We start from the raw sequence: 18,137 nt of genomic DNA, 5'->3' as shown, positions 1-18,137 counted from the left end.
GAAACTCTGTCTCAAAAAAAAAAAAAAAAAGTGCTTTGCCGTGGGCAGGTCTGGGTAAACCCACCCTTAAAGTCTGAGGAAGCTAAGAGGCCAAAGGAAAAGAGGCTGACATACCCAGTTTCTCAGAAACTTTTTTGTTTCTTTGAAACCTGGTCTGGCTCTGTCACCCAGGCAGGAGTGCAGTAGTACAATCCTGGGTCACTGCAACCTCAGCCTCCAGGGCTCAAGTGATCCTGTCATCTCAGCCTGCTGAATAGCTGGGACTACAGGCATGCAGTGCCACACCAGGCTAATTTTTAAAGTTTTTGTAGAGATGGCGGTCTCACTATTTTGCCTAGGCTGGTCTCAAACTTTTGGGCTCAAATGATCCTCCATTCTGACCTCCTAGAGTGCTGGGATTATAAGCGTGAGCCACTGTGCCCAGCTAGAAAGAAATATTTAATAAGGATTTATAAACAGAAGCCATGTCTGTGACTCCGATGGCAGCAAGACAAGATGGTGGTTCCCCATGCCATTAACCCCCAGATCCTTAACCATTACAGTATACTGGATACTTACGGAACTTTACACAGAACAATGACAATTTTGGTTGTGAAGCTTGAAATCGTCCTAATGTTACTTTACTAACAAATATGAACATAAGTGGTTTTGACAACAATACAAAACAAAGTAATTATAACTTTTAATATATTACAGAGATGAACATGACGCCATCATTTAAGGAAATCATGGACCAAGGAAGGAAGACAGATCGATGCAGCCCTATCAATTAATTTGGGTTTATTAATAGTTTAAAACAATATTCTCTTCTTGAAAATAGCATAAAGAGGCCATGCATAAAATGTACAGTGTATTACGTAAATATGTAAAGATTCTTCAAGGTAACAAGGGTTTGGGTTTTGTAATAAACATCTAGAGCTTATAGAGAGTTAATGCAATGTTTTATATTCACTTTTAGCAAGTTCATAATAAGACAAGTCCTATCTTTTTTTTTTTTTTTTTTTTTTTTTGGTGGCATTGGTCATGTATGACCAGTAATTGAAAGACGTCATCACTGAAAGAAAGAATGCCATCTGGGCATACAAATAAGGAATTTGTCACAGCACTCAGGATTTTGAGTATCTTTGTAGCTCACACAAAGAACTTCAGTGCTTTTCGGAGCTGGATATATCCTAATTACTAATGCTACACAATAGAAATTATACAATCAAGTAAATCAGATCTGAAGCATAATTTAAGAAAAACATCAGCATTTTTTGTGCTTTAAACTGTAGTAGTTGGTCTGGAAACAAAATACACCAAGAAAAAGAAAATTTTCAAATAGCACCCAAAATAATACCTATGCCTAGCCCTTTTAGAGATCCATTGGAGCATTGAAGAGCATATATTTTTATTAATAACTTCTTTTGAGCTTTCAATGTTGATGTAATTTTTGTTCTCTGTGTAATTTAGGTAAACCACAGTGTTTAAACATGATAATGTTTTAAAGACTTAGTTACTATTAAATAATCTTGGCATTATAGGGAAAAACTCCTAGAAGTTAGATTATTTGCTACTGTAAGAATATTATCACCACTGGAAGTTACTTTGTTCATTTAATTTTTATATTTCATGAATATTTTAAGAACTGTAGAGCTGCTTTCTAGAAATTTTTAATGGAGTGTAAACACACCTAACTTTAAGAAAAAGAACCCCTTGTATGATTTTCAAAATAACATTTAGAAGTTGATAGTAGTCATAACTATAGATTAATGCTGTGTTTATTAAGACAAGGATTGTGGGACTTCCCTAGACTACTAAACTTGCAGGATGAAAATGCTGTATTTTTTTTTCATGCACTGTCAGTTTTACTCAGAGATTTGGGGAAATGACATTTTTATACTGAAACACCAACATTTTTGAATAAATTCTTAGGAATTTTTGAGAGCAATTTTTAGACAGAACATTTTCTGCTTCCTGATTGGGATATTCCTTCAGATCCCTCCTCTTAGTCCATGCTGAAGGAGAGGTACTTTTAGATGCATTATGTTAATGAGAGAAAAAGCACAGTATTGCAGAGACACCAATATTAACCAATGTATTTTGGAGTGTTTTCAGTTTTATAGTTTATATTCCAGCACTCAAAACTCAGGGTCAAGTTTTAGCAAGAGAGGTATGTAGACACAGTAAATACTAAGATTGCATTTCTATCTTAGAGGGCCAAAGTAAATCACACCAGTTTCTGAAGGTCCCAGAAACAGCTCAGATATCCTAATGAACATGTGCCTACATTTAATAGGAATGAAATAAAACTGTTGTGGTCAGTTTTTGCTTTGCAGAGAATGCTAGATAATAAGAATTTTGAAATGGATTGTTTCTACTTGCTGTGCATTATAACCAATAATCTGATAAATACAGAAAAAAATACCCAAAATATGGATATGACTAGTTGTATGTAATGTGTAGAGTATGGAAGAAATTTTTTGAAAAATCCATTTAGATTAGTTTGAAAAGAAATGTAGGCTGATGGCTGAGTTGTTATGTTGCTAACTTGACCCTGACTGGTTATGCAACCATTGCTTCATTTCTTTGCAAAATGTAGTTAAGATATACTTTATACTAATGAAAGGCCTTTTAAATTTGTCCACTGCATTCCTGGTATTTCACTACTTCAAGTCAGTCAGAACTTTGTGGACTGACCTGAAGTTTCTTCTTGAATACTTGTTTCTTTAGCACTTTGAAGATAGAAAAACCACTTTTTAAGTACTAAGTCATTTTTTGGTTTCAAATAGTTCAGTTATGTCTTTTCTCTGTATATAAGTAGTATAATTTGTTACTTTCAAATACCAGTACTTTTCAATGCAGGGTTTTTTTTGTTGTTATCTATAAAAATTGAAGGAAGTGATTAGGCAAAACAATATTTTGCTTTGTACCATATTTCCTAAGCACGTAAACTTACCTTCCTAATTATGTTTACTTAAGAAAATGCTCAATTTTGCTTGCATTCCTTGAGAATGTATTTATTTGAAGATCAAAACAATCCAGATGTATGTCTGTCTACTAGGCAGAAGCCAGTCTATAATCTTAAAATTTCCTTGAATAATCCATTAAAGGAATAATTCAAATACAGATAAACAAGAGTTGGCAGTATATTATAATGATAATTTTGTATTTTCAGGAAAAAACATTAAACTATTATTTTTATTATAATGACCAGCTTTTGGTATTTCATTGTCACCAAGATCTATTTTTAGAATAAAATTGTTCTCCATCTAAAAGTTTTAAGTGTGTGGTTTTGTTTCATTTCATTAAACTCAAGATAAACAGAAAACTCCCAAAATAAAAAGGCAGATTGTAAGTGTGGTTGTCTGGGTAAGGAGCAACAGCACTACCTGGAAACTTAGAAAATGCAAATTCTTGGGCGTGTTCCTGTAATCCCAGCTACTCAGAAGGCTATAAGGAAGGAGAGTCGCTTGAACTCAGGAGATGGATGTTGTAGTGAGCTGAGATCACACCACTGCCCTTCAGCCTGGGTGACAGAGTGAGACTCTATCTCAGAAACAAAACTAGATATAATTTATATCTGAGAATGGATTTAAATATTAAGACAACCAAGGTAAAATGATGCCTTAAGAAAATAAATTTTTTTTTTTTTTTTGAGACTGAGTTTTGCTCTTATTGCCCAGGCTGGAGTACGATGGCATGATCTCTGCTCACTTTAACCTCCGCCTCCTGGGTTCAACTGATTCTTCTGCCCTGGCCTCCCTAGTAGCTGGGGTTACAGGTGCCTACCATCATACCCAGCTAATACTTTTGTACTTCTAGTACAGTTGAGGTGTTACCATGTTGGCCAGGCCAGTCTCGAACCCCTGACCTCAGGTGATCCACCTGCTTCAGTCTCCCAAAGTGCTGGGATTACAGGTGTGAGCCACCACGCCCAGCCAAAAAAAATTTTAAGTGCCGTCCTATAGGCAAGCTCTGATGTCAGATTGCTTGGGATTAAATGCTTGCTCTACCACATACTAGCTGTATGACCTTGGATAAATTACTCGTCTTATCCTCCATGTCATCTGTAAAATGTGGATGGTACAGTATTTACTGCACAGGGTTACTGTATGAGGATTGTGTGAGACACTTCATGTTAAGTATTTAGGATACTGTCTTGCACAAGCGCTTTTAAAAAGTCTTACTAATCCTGATGAAGCCAATTTGCTGATACCCAAGGAAAAAAAAGTACCCTCTTTGGATATTTGTTCACAACTCTGCCTTCCTCCTTGCCTTACTATGGCTTCACAGTGGGCACAGTTTACTCCCCCAACAACTTGAGGTGTGAGTGTGTGTCTTGGTTTTAGTCCGTATGTATGAGAGTGGATGTAATAAACATCATGGCTGTTCTAGGGGGTAAAAAGAGCCTCCTAACTTACAGTTAATCACTTCTTTAAAAATTATACCTACCCAAAAATGCACAAATCACAAGTACATATTTTGGCAACTGACATCACCAAAATGGTGGAGTAGGAGGCACTAGCCTTCATGCCCCGTCAAAAGAAATAGACAGCTATCCACAAACCAAAATAGTCCTGGAGGGCTCAAGGGCAATTGTCTTTTAAGATACATATATTATGTCTGAATTAATGAACAGCAGGGTCTCTCTGTCGCCCAGGCTGGAGTGCAGTGGTGTGAAGCTCATTGCAGCCTCAAACTCCTGGTGGGAGGATCACCTGAGTCTGAGGTGATCCTCCCACCTCAGACTCCCAAGTAGCTGGGACTCAGGTGCCACCATGCTTGGCTAAGTTTTTGGTGGTTTTGTTTTTGTTTTTGTTTTTTTTTGAGACAGAGTTTCGCTCTTGTTACCCAGGCTGGAGTGCAATGGCGCGATCTCGGCTCACCACAACCTCCGCCTCCTGGGTTCAGGCAATTCTCCTGCCTCAGCCTCCTGAGTAGCTGGGATTACAGGCACGTGCCACCATGCCCAGCTAATTTTTTGTATTTTTCGTAGAGACGGGGTTTCACCATGTTGACCAGGATGGTCTCGATCTCTTGACCTCGTGATCCACCCACCGCGGCCTCCCAAAGTGCTGGGATTACAGGCTTGAGCCACCGCGCCCAGTCTGGTGGTTTTGTTTTTGTCTCTCAGTAGAAAAGGGGCCACACTATGTTGCCCTGGGCTGGTCTTGAACTACTGAGCTCAAGCGATCCTCCTGCCTCAGTCTCCCAAACTGCTAGGATTACAGGTGTGAGCTATTGCACCCGGCCTCAGGGGCCCATTAAAGAATGCAACAACCTAGTGGGGAATTTAAACAGAGTATATATATAAAGAGTTGTTTATGAGATCAGAATTCCTGAGACATCAGGAGACAGCTAAGAAGGAAGGCAGGGGCTATCATCAGCCATGTGACACTCTGCAGAGGATACCACCTTCTTTTGCCACTAAGGTAACCAACAGCCATGGTCAGAGAAAGCTAGTTTGCAAGTCAGAGCCAAGATCTCTGCATGTCCACACTCCAAACACCAACTCAGCTGTCACTGAGAGCCCATGCTCCAGACCCTGACTCCAAGGCTGGGCTGTGCACACCTATGCTGCAAAGAGTAAAGCCACTGCCATAGTAAGGGAGTTTGCACCCTGGGCCCCAGAGCCAAGGTTTCATTTTCTTTTTCTTTTTGAGACAGTTTCACTCTTGTTGCCCAGGCTGGAGTGCAATGGTGCGATCTCAGCTCACCGCAACCTCCGCCTCCCGGGTTCAATCGATTCTCCTGCCTCCCGAATAACTGGGATTACAGGCATGTGCCACCACGCCTGGCTAATTTTGGTATTTTTAGTAGACACAGGGTTTCCTCCATGTTAGGCTGGTCTTGAACTCCTGACCTCAGGTGATCTGCCTGCCTCAGCCTCCCAAAGTGCTGGGATTATAGGCGTGAGCCACTGCACCGGGCCTAGAGCCAAGGTTTCTCTGTGTTTACACTCTGGAGACCAGCTCAGTCATCATAAAGGGCTAGGCCTTGCCCCAGTCCTAAAGCCATTGTAGCTGTGTGCACACTTGTGCTCTTGTCCCTTCCTGTTTCACAACTCCCATACTTCACATACCATTAGCAACTGTCAGCAGGGTGTCTGTGCCCTGGGCACCAATGCCATTACCACCCCAGAGCTATAGTCCCCTTACACATGCTGCTCTGTGGGTGTCACTAATCAGGTATCAGTTCCATTGCCACCTCAAGTAGGCTGGCATGCCAGACCCAGTGTCAAGAAGGATTCCTACAGAAGAGTTCCACGACCCCACAGACCTGGCAGAGGGAGCTAAGGAACTACCTGGTGACCACACAGAGGTCCCTTGAACTTGCATAGAACCACAAAGGCATCCACGTGCTGGACAACTTCAGCAAAGTGTGACTCTGGGCACTAATCCCCAAGACTCTATGTCCTACCCTAAGCTGCTGCAGTTGCTGCTGTCTGCCAGGCCAGGCAGTGAGCAGGGTCCAGGCATTCTCACTCTTATGTGCCATAAAGGCTACATCTGAGCATCCCCCATGCCTGCTCATCCCTCCCAAGACTGCCTGCCTGGCCATTCCCATGGCTTGTTGGGAAAGGAAGGGACAGAGGTGGGCAAACCTGACCCCTAGTGTAGTCCACTAGACCCCATCTGAGTGTTTTGTTGGCAGCCTGGGGGCAATCTGCTCCCTATCACAGCTGGTGCTTGAGCCCAAGTGCTGGCTTGGTACTGGTTCCCCAGGACTCAAGTACACCAACCAGGAGCATGGAGACTTATGATCTGATCTCAAGCAGGTAGGAGCCCCCACTATCAGAACACAGAGAAGAGCATGGTGTGGGATCATCATGCAGTGGCAGAGGAGCATGGTGGCCCTCCCTCCACGAGACTAGACCAAGAGGAAGGATATGGCCTAATAACCATGGTTTCTGCCCCCATGGAGTCACATGGCCTGTGGCTAGGCAATCTGAATGTAGTTGGCTTGGGACTAGCCTAACCATTCTGTCCTGCTGCTGATAGCTAGATGCTGTAGAACTGCCAGCTCAGGAGTGTGAAAGCAGGGTGGGTCCCACTGCAATGTGGTGCAGTGAAAACGCTGGACTGTTCCAATTCCCCTGAATGGGCTCTGTGGCACAGGAGAGGCACCTGCAGCCTCTCTGGAAGAGATCCCCAATGGCCTAGAAGCTGACCCTAGAACCTTGCCAGCCACCTTGGCAGTAGAGCTGGGATGGGGACCACTGGGAACCCCACGGGTCCACTCATTGCCTAGGAACTCTGATACCTCTCCTAATTAACAAAGGCCAAGTAAAAATTTTACACCATCGCAATTTTACACCACCTTGTGCCTGCAAGCGTGAGCTACTGGTTGGGAGGTCAACCTCCATGGCCCATCACTTCTACTGACCCCCTTGGACAGTGCTTGGCCCGCTCTTGCCCGCAATCACCACCTACTGGCCAGTAGAGCGAACTGCACAACCCTATGTAATCCCTGTGGACAGTACACAGCTCTGGAGAACAAGATGAACCTCCAACACCTCCACCTCCCCTCTCTGCAGGAGACAGTAAGCCTGCTCACACACACAGTACACCACTACTACAAGCTAAAAACAACCAGCATTTGAGAAAACCACTACATTAAGGCTATTGGTAAATTAATTCAGAGCTTTGGCCCCCTAAAAACAAAGAGAAGTGGACTATGCACTTACCTTGCAATGCTCTAATTCAGGAATGAAGGTGAGATAAAGACTCTCAAATAAAAGCTGTAACAGTTCATCCCCGCTAAACCTGCCTTGTAAGAAATGTTAAGGAAATTCTTCAAGCTGAAAGAAAAGGATGCTATATTATTAACAGGAAAACATGAATATAAAATCCATTGGTTAAAAAGTAAGTACATAGTCAACTCAGAATACTCTAACACCATAATGGTGGTTTGCAAATCAACTTATATCATTAGTATGAAAGTTAAAAGCCAAAACTTTAGGGCAGGCACAGTGGCTCACACGTGTCATCCCAGCACTTTGGGAGGCCAAAGTGGGCAGATCACCCGAGGTCAGGAATTCGAGACCAGCCTGGCCAATGTGGTAAAACCCCGTCTCTATTAAAAATACAAACATTAGCTAGGTATGGTGGTGTGCACCTGTAATCCCAGCTACTCAGGAGGCTGAGGCAGGGAGAATGGCTTGAACCTGGGAGGCAGAGGTTGCAGTGAGCTGATAATCGTGCCACTGCACCCCAGCCTGGGCAACAGAGCGAGACTATGTCTCAAAAAAAAAAAAAAAAAATAGACACAACTTTAAAAAATAACGGCTACAATAATTTGCTAAAGGATATATGACATAAAAATATACAAATCGTGACATCAAAAACATAGGGAGCACAGAGTAAAAGTATACAGTTTTTTTTAATGCAACAAAAATTAACAGTCTGAAATATCCTGTTATACATAAGCCTCATGGTAACCACAAACTAAAAGCCAAGAGTAGATGCACAAAAAGTAAACAGTAAGGAGCCAGGTGTAGTGGCTCATGCCTGTAATCCCAGCATTTTGGGAGGCTGAGGTGGGTGGATCACGAGGTCAGGAGTTCAAGACCAGACTGGCCAACATTGTGAAACCCTGTCTCTACTAAAAGTACAAAAATTAGCCAGGCATGGTGGTGTGTACCTGTAATCCATCCCAGCTACTTGGAAGGCTGAGGCAGGAGAATTGCTTGAACCGGGATGCGGGCAGATGTTGCAGTGAGCTGAGCTCGCATCACTGCACTCCAGCTTGGGCTACAGAGCGAGACTCTGTCTCAAAAAAAAAAAAAAAAAAGTAAACAGTAAGGAATGGAAGCAAGCCACTACAGAAAATCATCTAATCACAAAGGAAGACAGCAGGAGAGGAAGAAACAGATGGTCTCCTGAACAATCAAAAACAATTAACAAAATTGCAGTAGTGAGTCCTTATTTATCAATAATTACCTTGAATGTAAACGGGTTAAATTCTCTGATATGGTTTGTGTATTTGTTCCCTCCAAATGTCATGTTGAAATGTGACCTCCATTATTGAAGGTGGGGGCCTGGTGGGAGGTGTTTGAGTCATTGAGGTGGATTTCTCATGGATGGTTTAGCATTATCCCCTTGGTGACAAGTGAGTTCTTGTTCAGAGTTCACATGACATCAGGTTTTTAAAAAGATTGTGGTACCTTCCCCCATCTTCCTCTCACCATGTGACATGTGACTTTACCTTCTACCATGAGTAAAAGCTTCATGAAGCCCTCACCAGAAGCTGAGCAGATACTAGCACCATGCTTCCTGTATAGCCTGCAGAACTGTGAGCCAATTAAGCCTTCTTCCTTTATAAATTACCCAGTCTTAGGTATTCCTTTATAGCAGGCGTCCCCAAACTACAGCCCCGCAGGCCGCATGTAGCCCCCTGAGGCCATTTATCTGGCCCCCTGCCGCACTTCTGGAAGGGGCACCTCTTTCATTGGTGGTCAGTGAGAGGAGCACAGTATGTGGCGGCCCTCCAACCATCTGAGGGACAGTGAACTGGCCCCCTGTGTAAAAAGTTTGGGGACGCCTGCTTTATAGCAACACAAAATAGAGGAACATACTATCATATAAAAAGATGCAGGGCAGTGAAAGGATAAAGGAAAACAAGACCCAACTACAGGCTGCCTACAAGGACACACGTGGTTTAAAAAAGAAGGGATGGAAAAAAGATATGCCATGAAAATGGAAACCAAGAATGCAGAAGACGCTATAGTTTTATCAAATAGAACAGAGTTTAATTCAAAAACTGCAAAAAGAGACAAGTATATGACAAAGGGGTGAATTCTGCAGGAAGATGTAACAACTGTAAATATATATGCTCCCAACATCAGACCACCTAAATACGGTCGTACCTCAGTATCCTGAGGGACTGGTTCCCCCTGGCAGATACCAAAAGACACACATATTCAAGTTCCATAATCAGCCCTGCAGAACTCTGCAGATACAGATTTTGCATTCCACGAATACCATATTTTTTATACAGGTTGCAGATGTGAAACCTGCTGATACAGGGGTTCAACTGTATTTACTTCAAAAATCTGTGTATCAGCAGACCCATGCAGTTCAAAGCCATATTCTTCAAGAGTCAGAGGAGAATATATGTGAAGAAGGAAAAAAAAAAGCATTCCTTTCTGATCGGAAGGAAGAAATAAAGAACACAGCTGAAAAAGACTTCAATACCCCACTTTCAACAATGAACTTACCATCCAGACAGAAAATCAGTAAAGATATATTAGACCCAAACAATACACATTAAACCAAACAGAGCTAAAAGACATATACAGAACATTCCATCCAACAGCAGCAGAATACAAATCCTTCTCAAGCACACACAGAATGTACAGCAGGAGAGATGATGTATTAGACCACAAAACAAGTCTTCATAAATTTAAGAGACTGGAGTGCCTTTCAAACTACAATGTTATATAACTAACTAGAAACCTCAAAGGAATTTTAGAAAATTCAGAAATATGTGAAAAAGAATGAAACCCTGTCATATTTTCACGTATCTGTTGACCATTTATATGTCCTCTTTGATGTCTATTCAGGTCCTTCACCTGTATCTTTGTTTTCTTACTATTGCTTCAGATCCTTATATATTTTTGGATATCAACCCCTCTTCAGATGTACGTATGGTTTGCATATATTATTTCCCATTCTGTAGATTGTCTCTTTACTCTGTTGATTAAGGTAATAGGTTTATAGCAGATTTTTCTTTTTTTGACATAGGCAATTATTGCTATAAACTTTTCTTTTGGATCTGCTTTTGCTGCATACTGTATGTTTTGGTATATTGGGTTTACACTTTTGTTTCAAGAAATTTTTAAATCTCCTCTTTAATTTCTTTGACCCGCTGGCTATTCAGGTGCATGAAACCCTGTCATTTGTGGTAACATGGATGAACCTGGAGGGCATTATGTTAAGTGAAATAAGCCAGGCACAGAAAGTCAAATACTGTATGATCTCACTTATAATATGTGGAATCTTAAAAAAGTTGAACTCATAGAAGCAGAGTGTAATGGTTACCAGAGGCTGTGGGGATTGGGAGATGTTGGTCAAACGGTACAAAGTTTCAGCAGGAAGAATACATTCAAGAGATCTATTCAATATCGTGGTAACTATAGTTAATAACAGTATGTTCTATACTTGAAAACTGCTGAGAGTAGATTTTAAGTATTCTGGCCACAAAAAAATAAATATGAGGTGATGCATATGTTAATTTTATTCATTTAGCCATTCCACAGGGTATACATATGTCAAAACATAGTGTACATCATATGTAAGTTTTGTCAACTTTAAAAGTTTTTTTTTAAGTCTATAGAGCACAGTGAAGTATCACAAAGTGAACAAACCTAACCCCCACCTAAGTCAAAATCTAGAATATTACCAGTACTCCAGAAGTACTCCTGATATTCCCAACCATTCTTCCCTCCTTATTCCCAAAGGTAACAACTGACTTTTAACACCATAGGTTGGTATTGCCCAATTTAGAACTTTATACAGCAGAATCGTGCTTTTTTCGCATATGGCTTCATTTAAATTCATTTAATTCATTAAATTATTCTTTTGCATATGAGTTCATTAAATTCATTTAATTTCATAGGAAAACTAAATTTCTGTTCTATGCAAGGAATCAATATATGGTATATACAATCTCTATTTTCATTAAATATTTACAGCCAAAACAGTTTTCATTATACCCTCTGAAAATGCTTCAAAGAAATGTTTATTTTTGATCCTTGCAAGTGGTATGTATGAGAATGCAGAGAAAATGACAACTTACACCAAAAAAATGCATATTAAAATGAAACATTTGACAAATACAAACATTTTATTACGTACTCTGCTATTGTGTGATCATACAGATTAGTGGGTTCGTAGTAGAGGTTAGAATCCAATTTAATAGACATCTCCAGATATAAGTAGCTGACAATCTCACAAAAATCTTAAGAGAAAAATGAGTTGGACATCTAAGATTAAGACCTGGAAGATTTATATAGTGAACAAAAAGAACTGAGCTTCCTGATCTTTTCCTGCAGCTATACCCATCCATCTGATATGGAAGCTGACTATGGAAGTGTTGGAAAGGTAAGGGCTTGGTCCCTTTAAATGATATGGAAGTGGGGAAGGGAAGTGCTGGGTAGAGGAGGGTGCGATCCCTGGCTGGGGCTCCAACCTCGGGCCTGTGTCCATGGACCTAGGTGAGGACAGGTATTTTTGTTTTCCCACCCAAATGTTGCATTTCCCAAGATCATGCTGGCCTGCCGCAGTCTCATCCTGTGCCTATAAATACCCTGAGACCCTAGTAGGCAGACAAAAGGCAGCTGGATGTTGAGAGGGGCACATGAGCAGAGGAACACACAAGCGCTGGATGTCGGGAGGATGTCGAGCGTAGCATATGTTTTAATTCATAAGACAACTCCCTGTTCTCTAGCAATGCTTGTTCTTTTGCACCTCTGTGCCTTCACGTGTCAACTAATCTCTAGACCTGATCCCATTTTTTCACCTGTGTGTGTAAAATATTCTCCAATTATCCTGAATTGTGCTATACTACAAATTAGCAACCAAAGTAGCCTCAAAATGGGTAAGTTTCCTCAAGAAGTAATGAATTCTGTTTCAAACAGAGATTATACATGTACTAGTCAGAAATACTACAAAGAGATTTTATATATCAAATAGGACAGTGAAAATCTCTTAGTTTCCATGTAGCTTTAAAGCTGAAATTATGGCTTCTATTTTTATAGAAAAATAATTGGGCACTTATTTACTGACATAGAAAACTAAAGATCTTCAAGACCTACCACTGAGTGAAAAAGTAACCTTAAGAACATTCCTATAACCACATGTATGTAGGGATGTGTGTATATACATACCCCCACACACTGAATACATATGAAATTTGACAGGGATTACCAGGGAGGGGACTGAAAGTAGCAGTGGGGGGAAATTAAAGGGAACTCAAACATTTTACTTAATATACTAATTTTGTTTGAAACTTTTACAACAAACATATATTCTAGAGTATTTTCCTGGCCTGAAAACAAAACAAACAAAAACTGAGTGGAACACAATGCTATAACTCAGTCTATCCAGGTCTGATATGAAACAGGATGCTTGCTACTTCGGAATCAGATCATGACACTGTCTTTAGCATAGCCCACTAATGAAGAACACAGACATCATGTGCAGCTGTACATTAGACCCCACTATAGCCCTGTGAGGAAGAAAGAGGGCAGAAATTCATCCTCACAGAAAAGCTGAGGACCAGAAAGAGTTGTAAAGGACTTGCCAAAAGCCTCATTAAATGGTAGAACTAGGCTTAGAGGCAAGGTCTTTGGATTTGAAATTCAGGGCTCTTTAACTACCTATTATCCTTTATTATCAGAGCTGCTAAGGCTTAAAAGCTCCAAGCACTCACTGGTTAAAGCCTATCTGGACACCATACTGGAAAGATAACAGGACCTAGCACAATGATCAATTATTACCATAGTCTTTGTATTTCTACTAAGCTATCTAAACCTTCTTCCCCTGAATAATCACATATATTCCAACAGACCAAGTAGGCAAAAGAATCTATTATGGACTTGTGGGGCTCAATAAATAACATCTTTTACCCAAGTTTAGAACCAATAAAAGGTAAAAGGAGTCATCACGTAACAATGAAAACATCATTGTCATCGATAACAGATCTGGAGGATGACGCTTACATGCAGATTTCCTAATATGAATGCTAGAAGGAAATAAACTTTACCAGTCACTGGCAATACTGAAAAACTAAGAAAGGCCCCTGTGATGCCAACATCACAGAAGAACGGAGTATACTCTCTTCAGACAAGCTGGCTCCCCAAGAGAAAGAAAAAAGATGGGATTGAGCTACTGGACATACCCATATTTCTCTCTCCCAAAAGCACCAAGATGTTAAGTGCAGGGGCAAAAAGGGTTCCTTCTATGTCAAAGAAAATCTCAAGAAATAGGACTAAATGTTCTCCCTCAATACAATCCTTCTTAGATTCAGTTTTTTAAAAAAACGAGGCTAACAGTTTTACCACACACCAGTGGTTCTTAAAGGCTGGTCCACTGACTGCAATTGTGTCTACACCAATCATTACAAGTGTTGACACAGTGAAAAGAGCAAATAGCGTCTTCTCTGTTTTTGGGGTTTTTTTAGACAGAGTCTCACTGTGTCACCCACGCTGGAGTGCAGCGGTGCAATCCTGGCTCGCTGCAACCTCCACCTCCCACGTTCAAACAATTATCCTGCCTCAGCCTCTCGAGTAACTGAGATGATAGGCACCCACCACTATGCCCTAGAGCTAATTTTTGTATTTTTAGTAGAGACAGGGTTTCACCATGTTGGCCAGGTCTTAAACTCCTGATCTCACGTGATTGGCCTGCCTCAGCCTCCCAAAGTGCTGGGATTACAGGGATGAGCCACCGCACCAAGCCAGCATCTTAGTTCTACTTTTAATTTTTTTCAGAGCCCCTAAAGGGTTGAAAGAACTGCTACTATGCACTGATAGCGTTTTTTTGTTTTTTGTTTTTTACATATAGTAGGAGATACTCATTGAAATGCTATACCTCTATAAAAAATTTAGGTGTGTCTTCAAAGCTGACCATCAGTTGTCCTTTGACTTATGGAATGGCAGTCAACAAACAATAAATCTCTCAGATTGCTAGTGTTGAGAAGAGTAAACTCTATTCAGCTCTGGTACTTGAGCTCTTTTAAGAGAAAATGTGGGAAACAAATGAGAAACCTAACTAATAATCATATAATTTCCCCCCATGTAGGTTAAGACAGTGAAGAAAGAGATCCAAACACAAGTTAAGTAGAAAACTGAAGTACAGGCTAGGCACAGTGGCTCACACGTATAATCCCAGCACTTTGGGAGGCCAAGATGGGTGGATCACCTGAGGCCAGGGGTTCGAGACCAGCCTGGCCAACATGGTGAAACACCATCTCTACTAAAAATACAAATTAGCCAGGCATGGTAGCGGGCACCTATAATCCCAGCTACTCAGGAGGCTGAGGCAGGAGAATCGCTTGAACCTTGGAGGCAGAGGTTGCAGTGAGGCAAGATCGTATCATTGCACTCCAGCCTGGGCAACAAGAGCAAGACTCCATCTCAAAACAAAACAAAACCAAACCTGAAGTACGGTTTAGCAAGAGATTTTTTTTAAATGTAAATGTTATAGAGCCACTTCCACCTGCACTGTTTACAATTCACACTCTACCACTTGTTATCTCTAGCAATTTACATGGTTTCACTGTACCTCAATTTCCACATTTGTATTGTAAAACGGAGGTATCATGTTTCCTAGGGTTTTAAGGATTATGGAAGGCAATAAATAAACCTAACAAAGCATCTGACATTCATCTGTCTACTCAACATAAGGAGCGCCTACTAGGACACTGATTATTATCATTAAGAGGGCAAAGGCCGGGCGCGGTGGCTCAAGCTTGTAATCCTAGCACTTTGGGAGGCCGAGGCGGGCGGATCACGAGATCAAGAGATCGAGACCATCCTGGTCAACATGGTGAAACCCCGTCTCTACTAAAAATACAAAAAATTAGCTGGGCATGGTGGCACGTGCCTGTAATCCCAGCTACTCAGGAGGCTGAGGCAGGAGAATTGCCTGAGCCCAGGAGGTGGAGGTTGCGGTGAGCCGAGATCGCGCCATTGCACTCCAGCCTGGGTAACTAGAGCAAAACTCCGTCTCAAAAAAAAAAAAAAAAAAAAAAAAAAAGAGGGCAAAAAAGATAAGAGACTAAAACCTTAATCTCAAATCCAGATCCATGTGAGAATTTGACAAGCAGACAAAGTATAAATTACATTGTGTTTAGTTATATTTTTTGCATTATTTTTACTATGAAAAACACAGAAGTCCTTAAAACTGACTAGCTGAATAAAATCAAGTAGGACAACTCTTTTATAAATAGAAGGCAAATCATAAGTTATTATAGTGATACTAGATGGCAGCCCATGTAATGTAAAAAAATATCAATATACCTTATTAGGACAATTTGTTCAAAAAACACAAGCTAAGGAGTCAGGCAGATCTGTGTTCAAATCTTACTTTGCAAATTGCTGAAAGGATCAAAGCCAATGTGCTTTAAAGTATCTATTAATGGCAGCCTGTGTTACTTTGTTAGGGCTGCCCTAACGAAGTACCAATGGCTGAGTTGTTTAAACAACAGAAATTTATTTTCTTACAGTTCTGGAAGCTAGGAGTCCAAGATCAAGGTGTTGGCAGGTTTGGTTTCTTCTGAGGCCTGTTTCTCAGGTATCTTCACATAGTCACCCTCTGTCCATTTGTATCCTAATCTCTTCTTAGAAAACCAATTATGTTGATTAACAGTCAACTATATAATAACATTTTACCTTAACTGCCTCTTTAAAGGCCCTATTTCCAAATACAGGTACATTCTAAGGTACTGAGGACTTCAGCATATAAATTTGGGGGGAATACAACTGAACCTACAGCACATCTCAATTGTTTAAAGCATTTTGCACTGTATCTGACACACAGGGGATCCTCAATAGAGCAGCTATTAAAAGCAAAAGAAAAAGAAAAAAAGAGAAGAGTTTTTAAAAAGATTTAATAGTATCCTGTGACAAGGGGGTTTAGACCTATGACTTAGATATACTGGGTTGTTCTCACTGAAGAACTTTTAGTTTGATTCCTTGAGGGAGCTAATTATCCCTTCAGCAATCATAGGCCAGGATGAAAGGCAGAGAAAAGTTAACAATGTTTTAACATTGTTCTGAGTCAACTGAATTTGGGGAAAAAAGAATTCCGTCTTTATATTCCCTCTATAATGGCTGGGAGAGCATTTCTCTCATGAGGTCTTGAACCTAGGTATACATGCATTTGGACTCACATGCATCAGCATATCAGGATAGAAACAAAAGCAAGAGAAGAGACTGGAGGATACAGAAATTCTCACTCATTCTTCCCATGTGTTCTCTAAAGGAATCTAAAAGAGTTGTGAAGTGAGAAGAAAAATTGAGAGTTTTTAATATTAGACCTCCTTACCCACCTGCTTCAGAAGTCTGCCGCAGAGCCAAATCTAAGAAAGGTCAACTATGACTGGACCCAGAAAGGAGGTACTTACCATTCATTGCCTGTATGCCACCTCCTCACCCCATCAACACCTATGCAACAAAGCAGTTACACAAATGTCTGAAAACAATGACTATTTATCTAATTTATTAAGAGTTTTTCAAAATTAATGTTGGATTCATTTTTCATCCAACATTGTATCTGTAACATACAAAGCAAGAGACTGTCATCTAAAGAAATTTCCCAAATAACATTATTTTTAAAACATTTGTTAATAATTTCTCATGAATGCAATTATTTACTTAATAGCTGGCATTTGAGTACAACGAAGACACATGAAAATTACTTTTTAAATCAGGACAAAAAAATATTCTGGTAACACAATCGTTTTAAAGCACTTTACTGAGATGTTTCTCACAAACTAAGGGGAGAAATAAGAGAAAAATCCTTATTTTAAAACAAGTGAAAAGCACCAAAGACAATTTGGCACCATAACTCTGATGAACTCCAGAGTTCCTGGTTTCCAGTTATTTTAATCTACACTGTAATTTAGTATTCAAAGCTTTCTGAAAGAATACCAAATCCAGTAATTCCTGAAATGATATATAACAAGCCGTGACATTACTCCCTTAATTCCTCTTATGTCCACACATACATACTAATACAGTTCACCAAACATAAATCTTTCCTTGTAAATAAACAGATTAAATATGATACCATCTTTTTAGAAACAAGATTATTAGTACCAAAGCAGACTAAAACATGATGTTACTAATTGAAAAACTAATAATTCCCTTTTTGTTTCAGATGGCTTCAAGTGTTCAACAATATTTGAGACTTTTTTATACAGGTTAAAATATAGCCTATTTTTCTTTAAGAGAGAAATGTACGAACAGTACCCTTGATTATACCCCTGCAAATAGGGCATTTTCTTAGAGAAGGGGCACATTCCTGGCATACTACCAGATGACCACAAGGAATAAATACAATAGAAACTTCTTTGTCCATACACACTTTACAAGTTCTTTCTTCTTGCAACCTCCTCAATTGTTCTTCCAGTGGCAGACCTAGTAACAA

At 40.2% G+C, this 18,137-nt stretch overlaps 2 protein-coding genes across 7 annotated transcripts in view; one reads left to right on the top strand and one right to left on the bottom strand.

Annotated features, from left to right (window-relative positions):
* TMEM123 (transmembrane protein 123) overlaps positions 1–1,678 on the top strand; it is a 48,705-nt gene extending 47,027 nt beyond the window's left edge. The window contains exon 5 of the mRNA XM_010334616.3: positions 697–1,678. Within this exon, the coding sequence (XP_010332918.1) occupies positions 697–721 (25 nt within the window). The 3' untranslated portion in view covers positions 722–1,678. The remainder of the gene's footprint in view (positions 1–696) is intronic.
* The window catches only part of BIRC2 (baculoviral IAP repeat containing 2), a 40,564-nt gene continuing 23,379 nt past the window's right edge, over positions 953–18,137 (bottom strand). For 4 of the 6 annotated variants that reach the window (XM_003923776.4, XM_074400488.1, XM_074400489.1 and 1 more), the window contains one exon: positions 953–18,127. In XM_003923776.4, coding sequence (XP_003923825.1) covers positions 17,934–18,127 — 194 coding nt within the window. In that variant the 3' untranslated portion in view covers positions 953–17,933. The remainder of the gene's footprint in view (positions 18,128–18,137) is intronic. The other 2 variants (XR_012518018.1, XR_012518019.1) reach the window with 2 other exon arrangements.

This window comes from Saimiri boliviensis, chromosome 6 (assembly GCF_048565385.1).
Source record: "Saimiri boliviensis isolate mSaiBol1 chromosome 6, mSaiBol1.pri, whole genome shotgun sequence".
Lineage (NCBI taxonomy): Eukaryota > Metazoa > Chordata > Mammalia > Primates > Cebidae > Saimiri > Saimiri boliviensis.
Note: the sequence above shows the minus strand (reverse complement) of the source record. Positions and strands in the feature narration are given on the sequence as shown.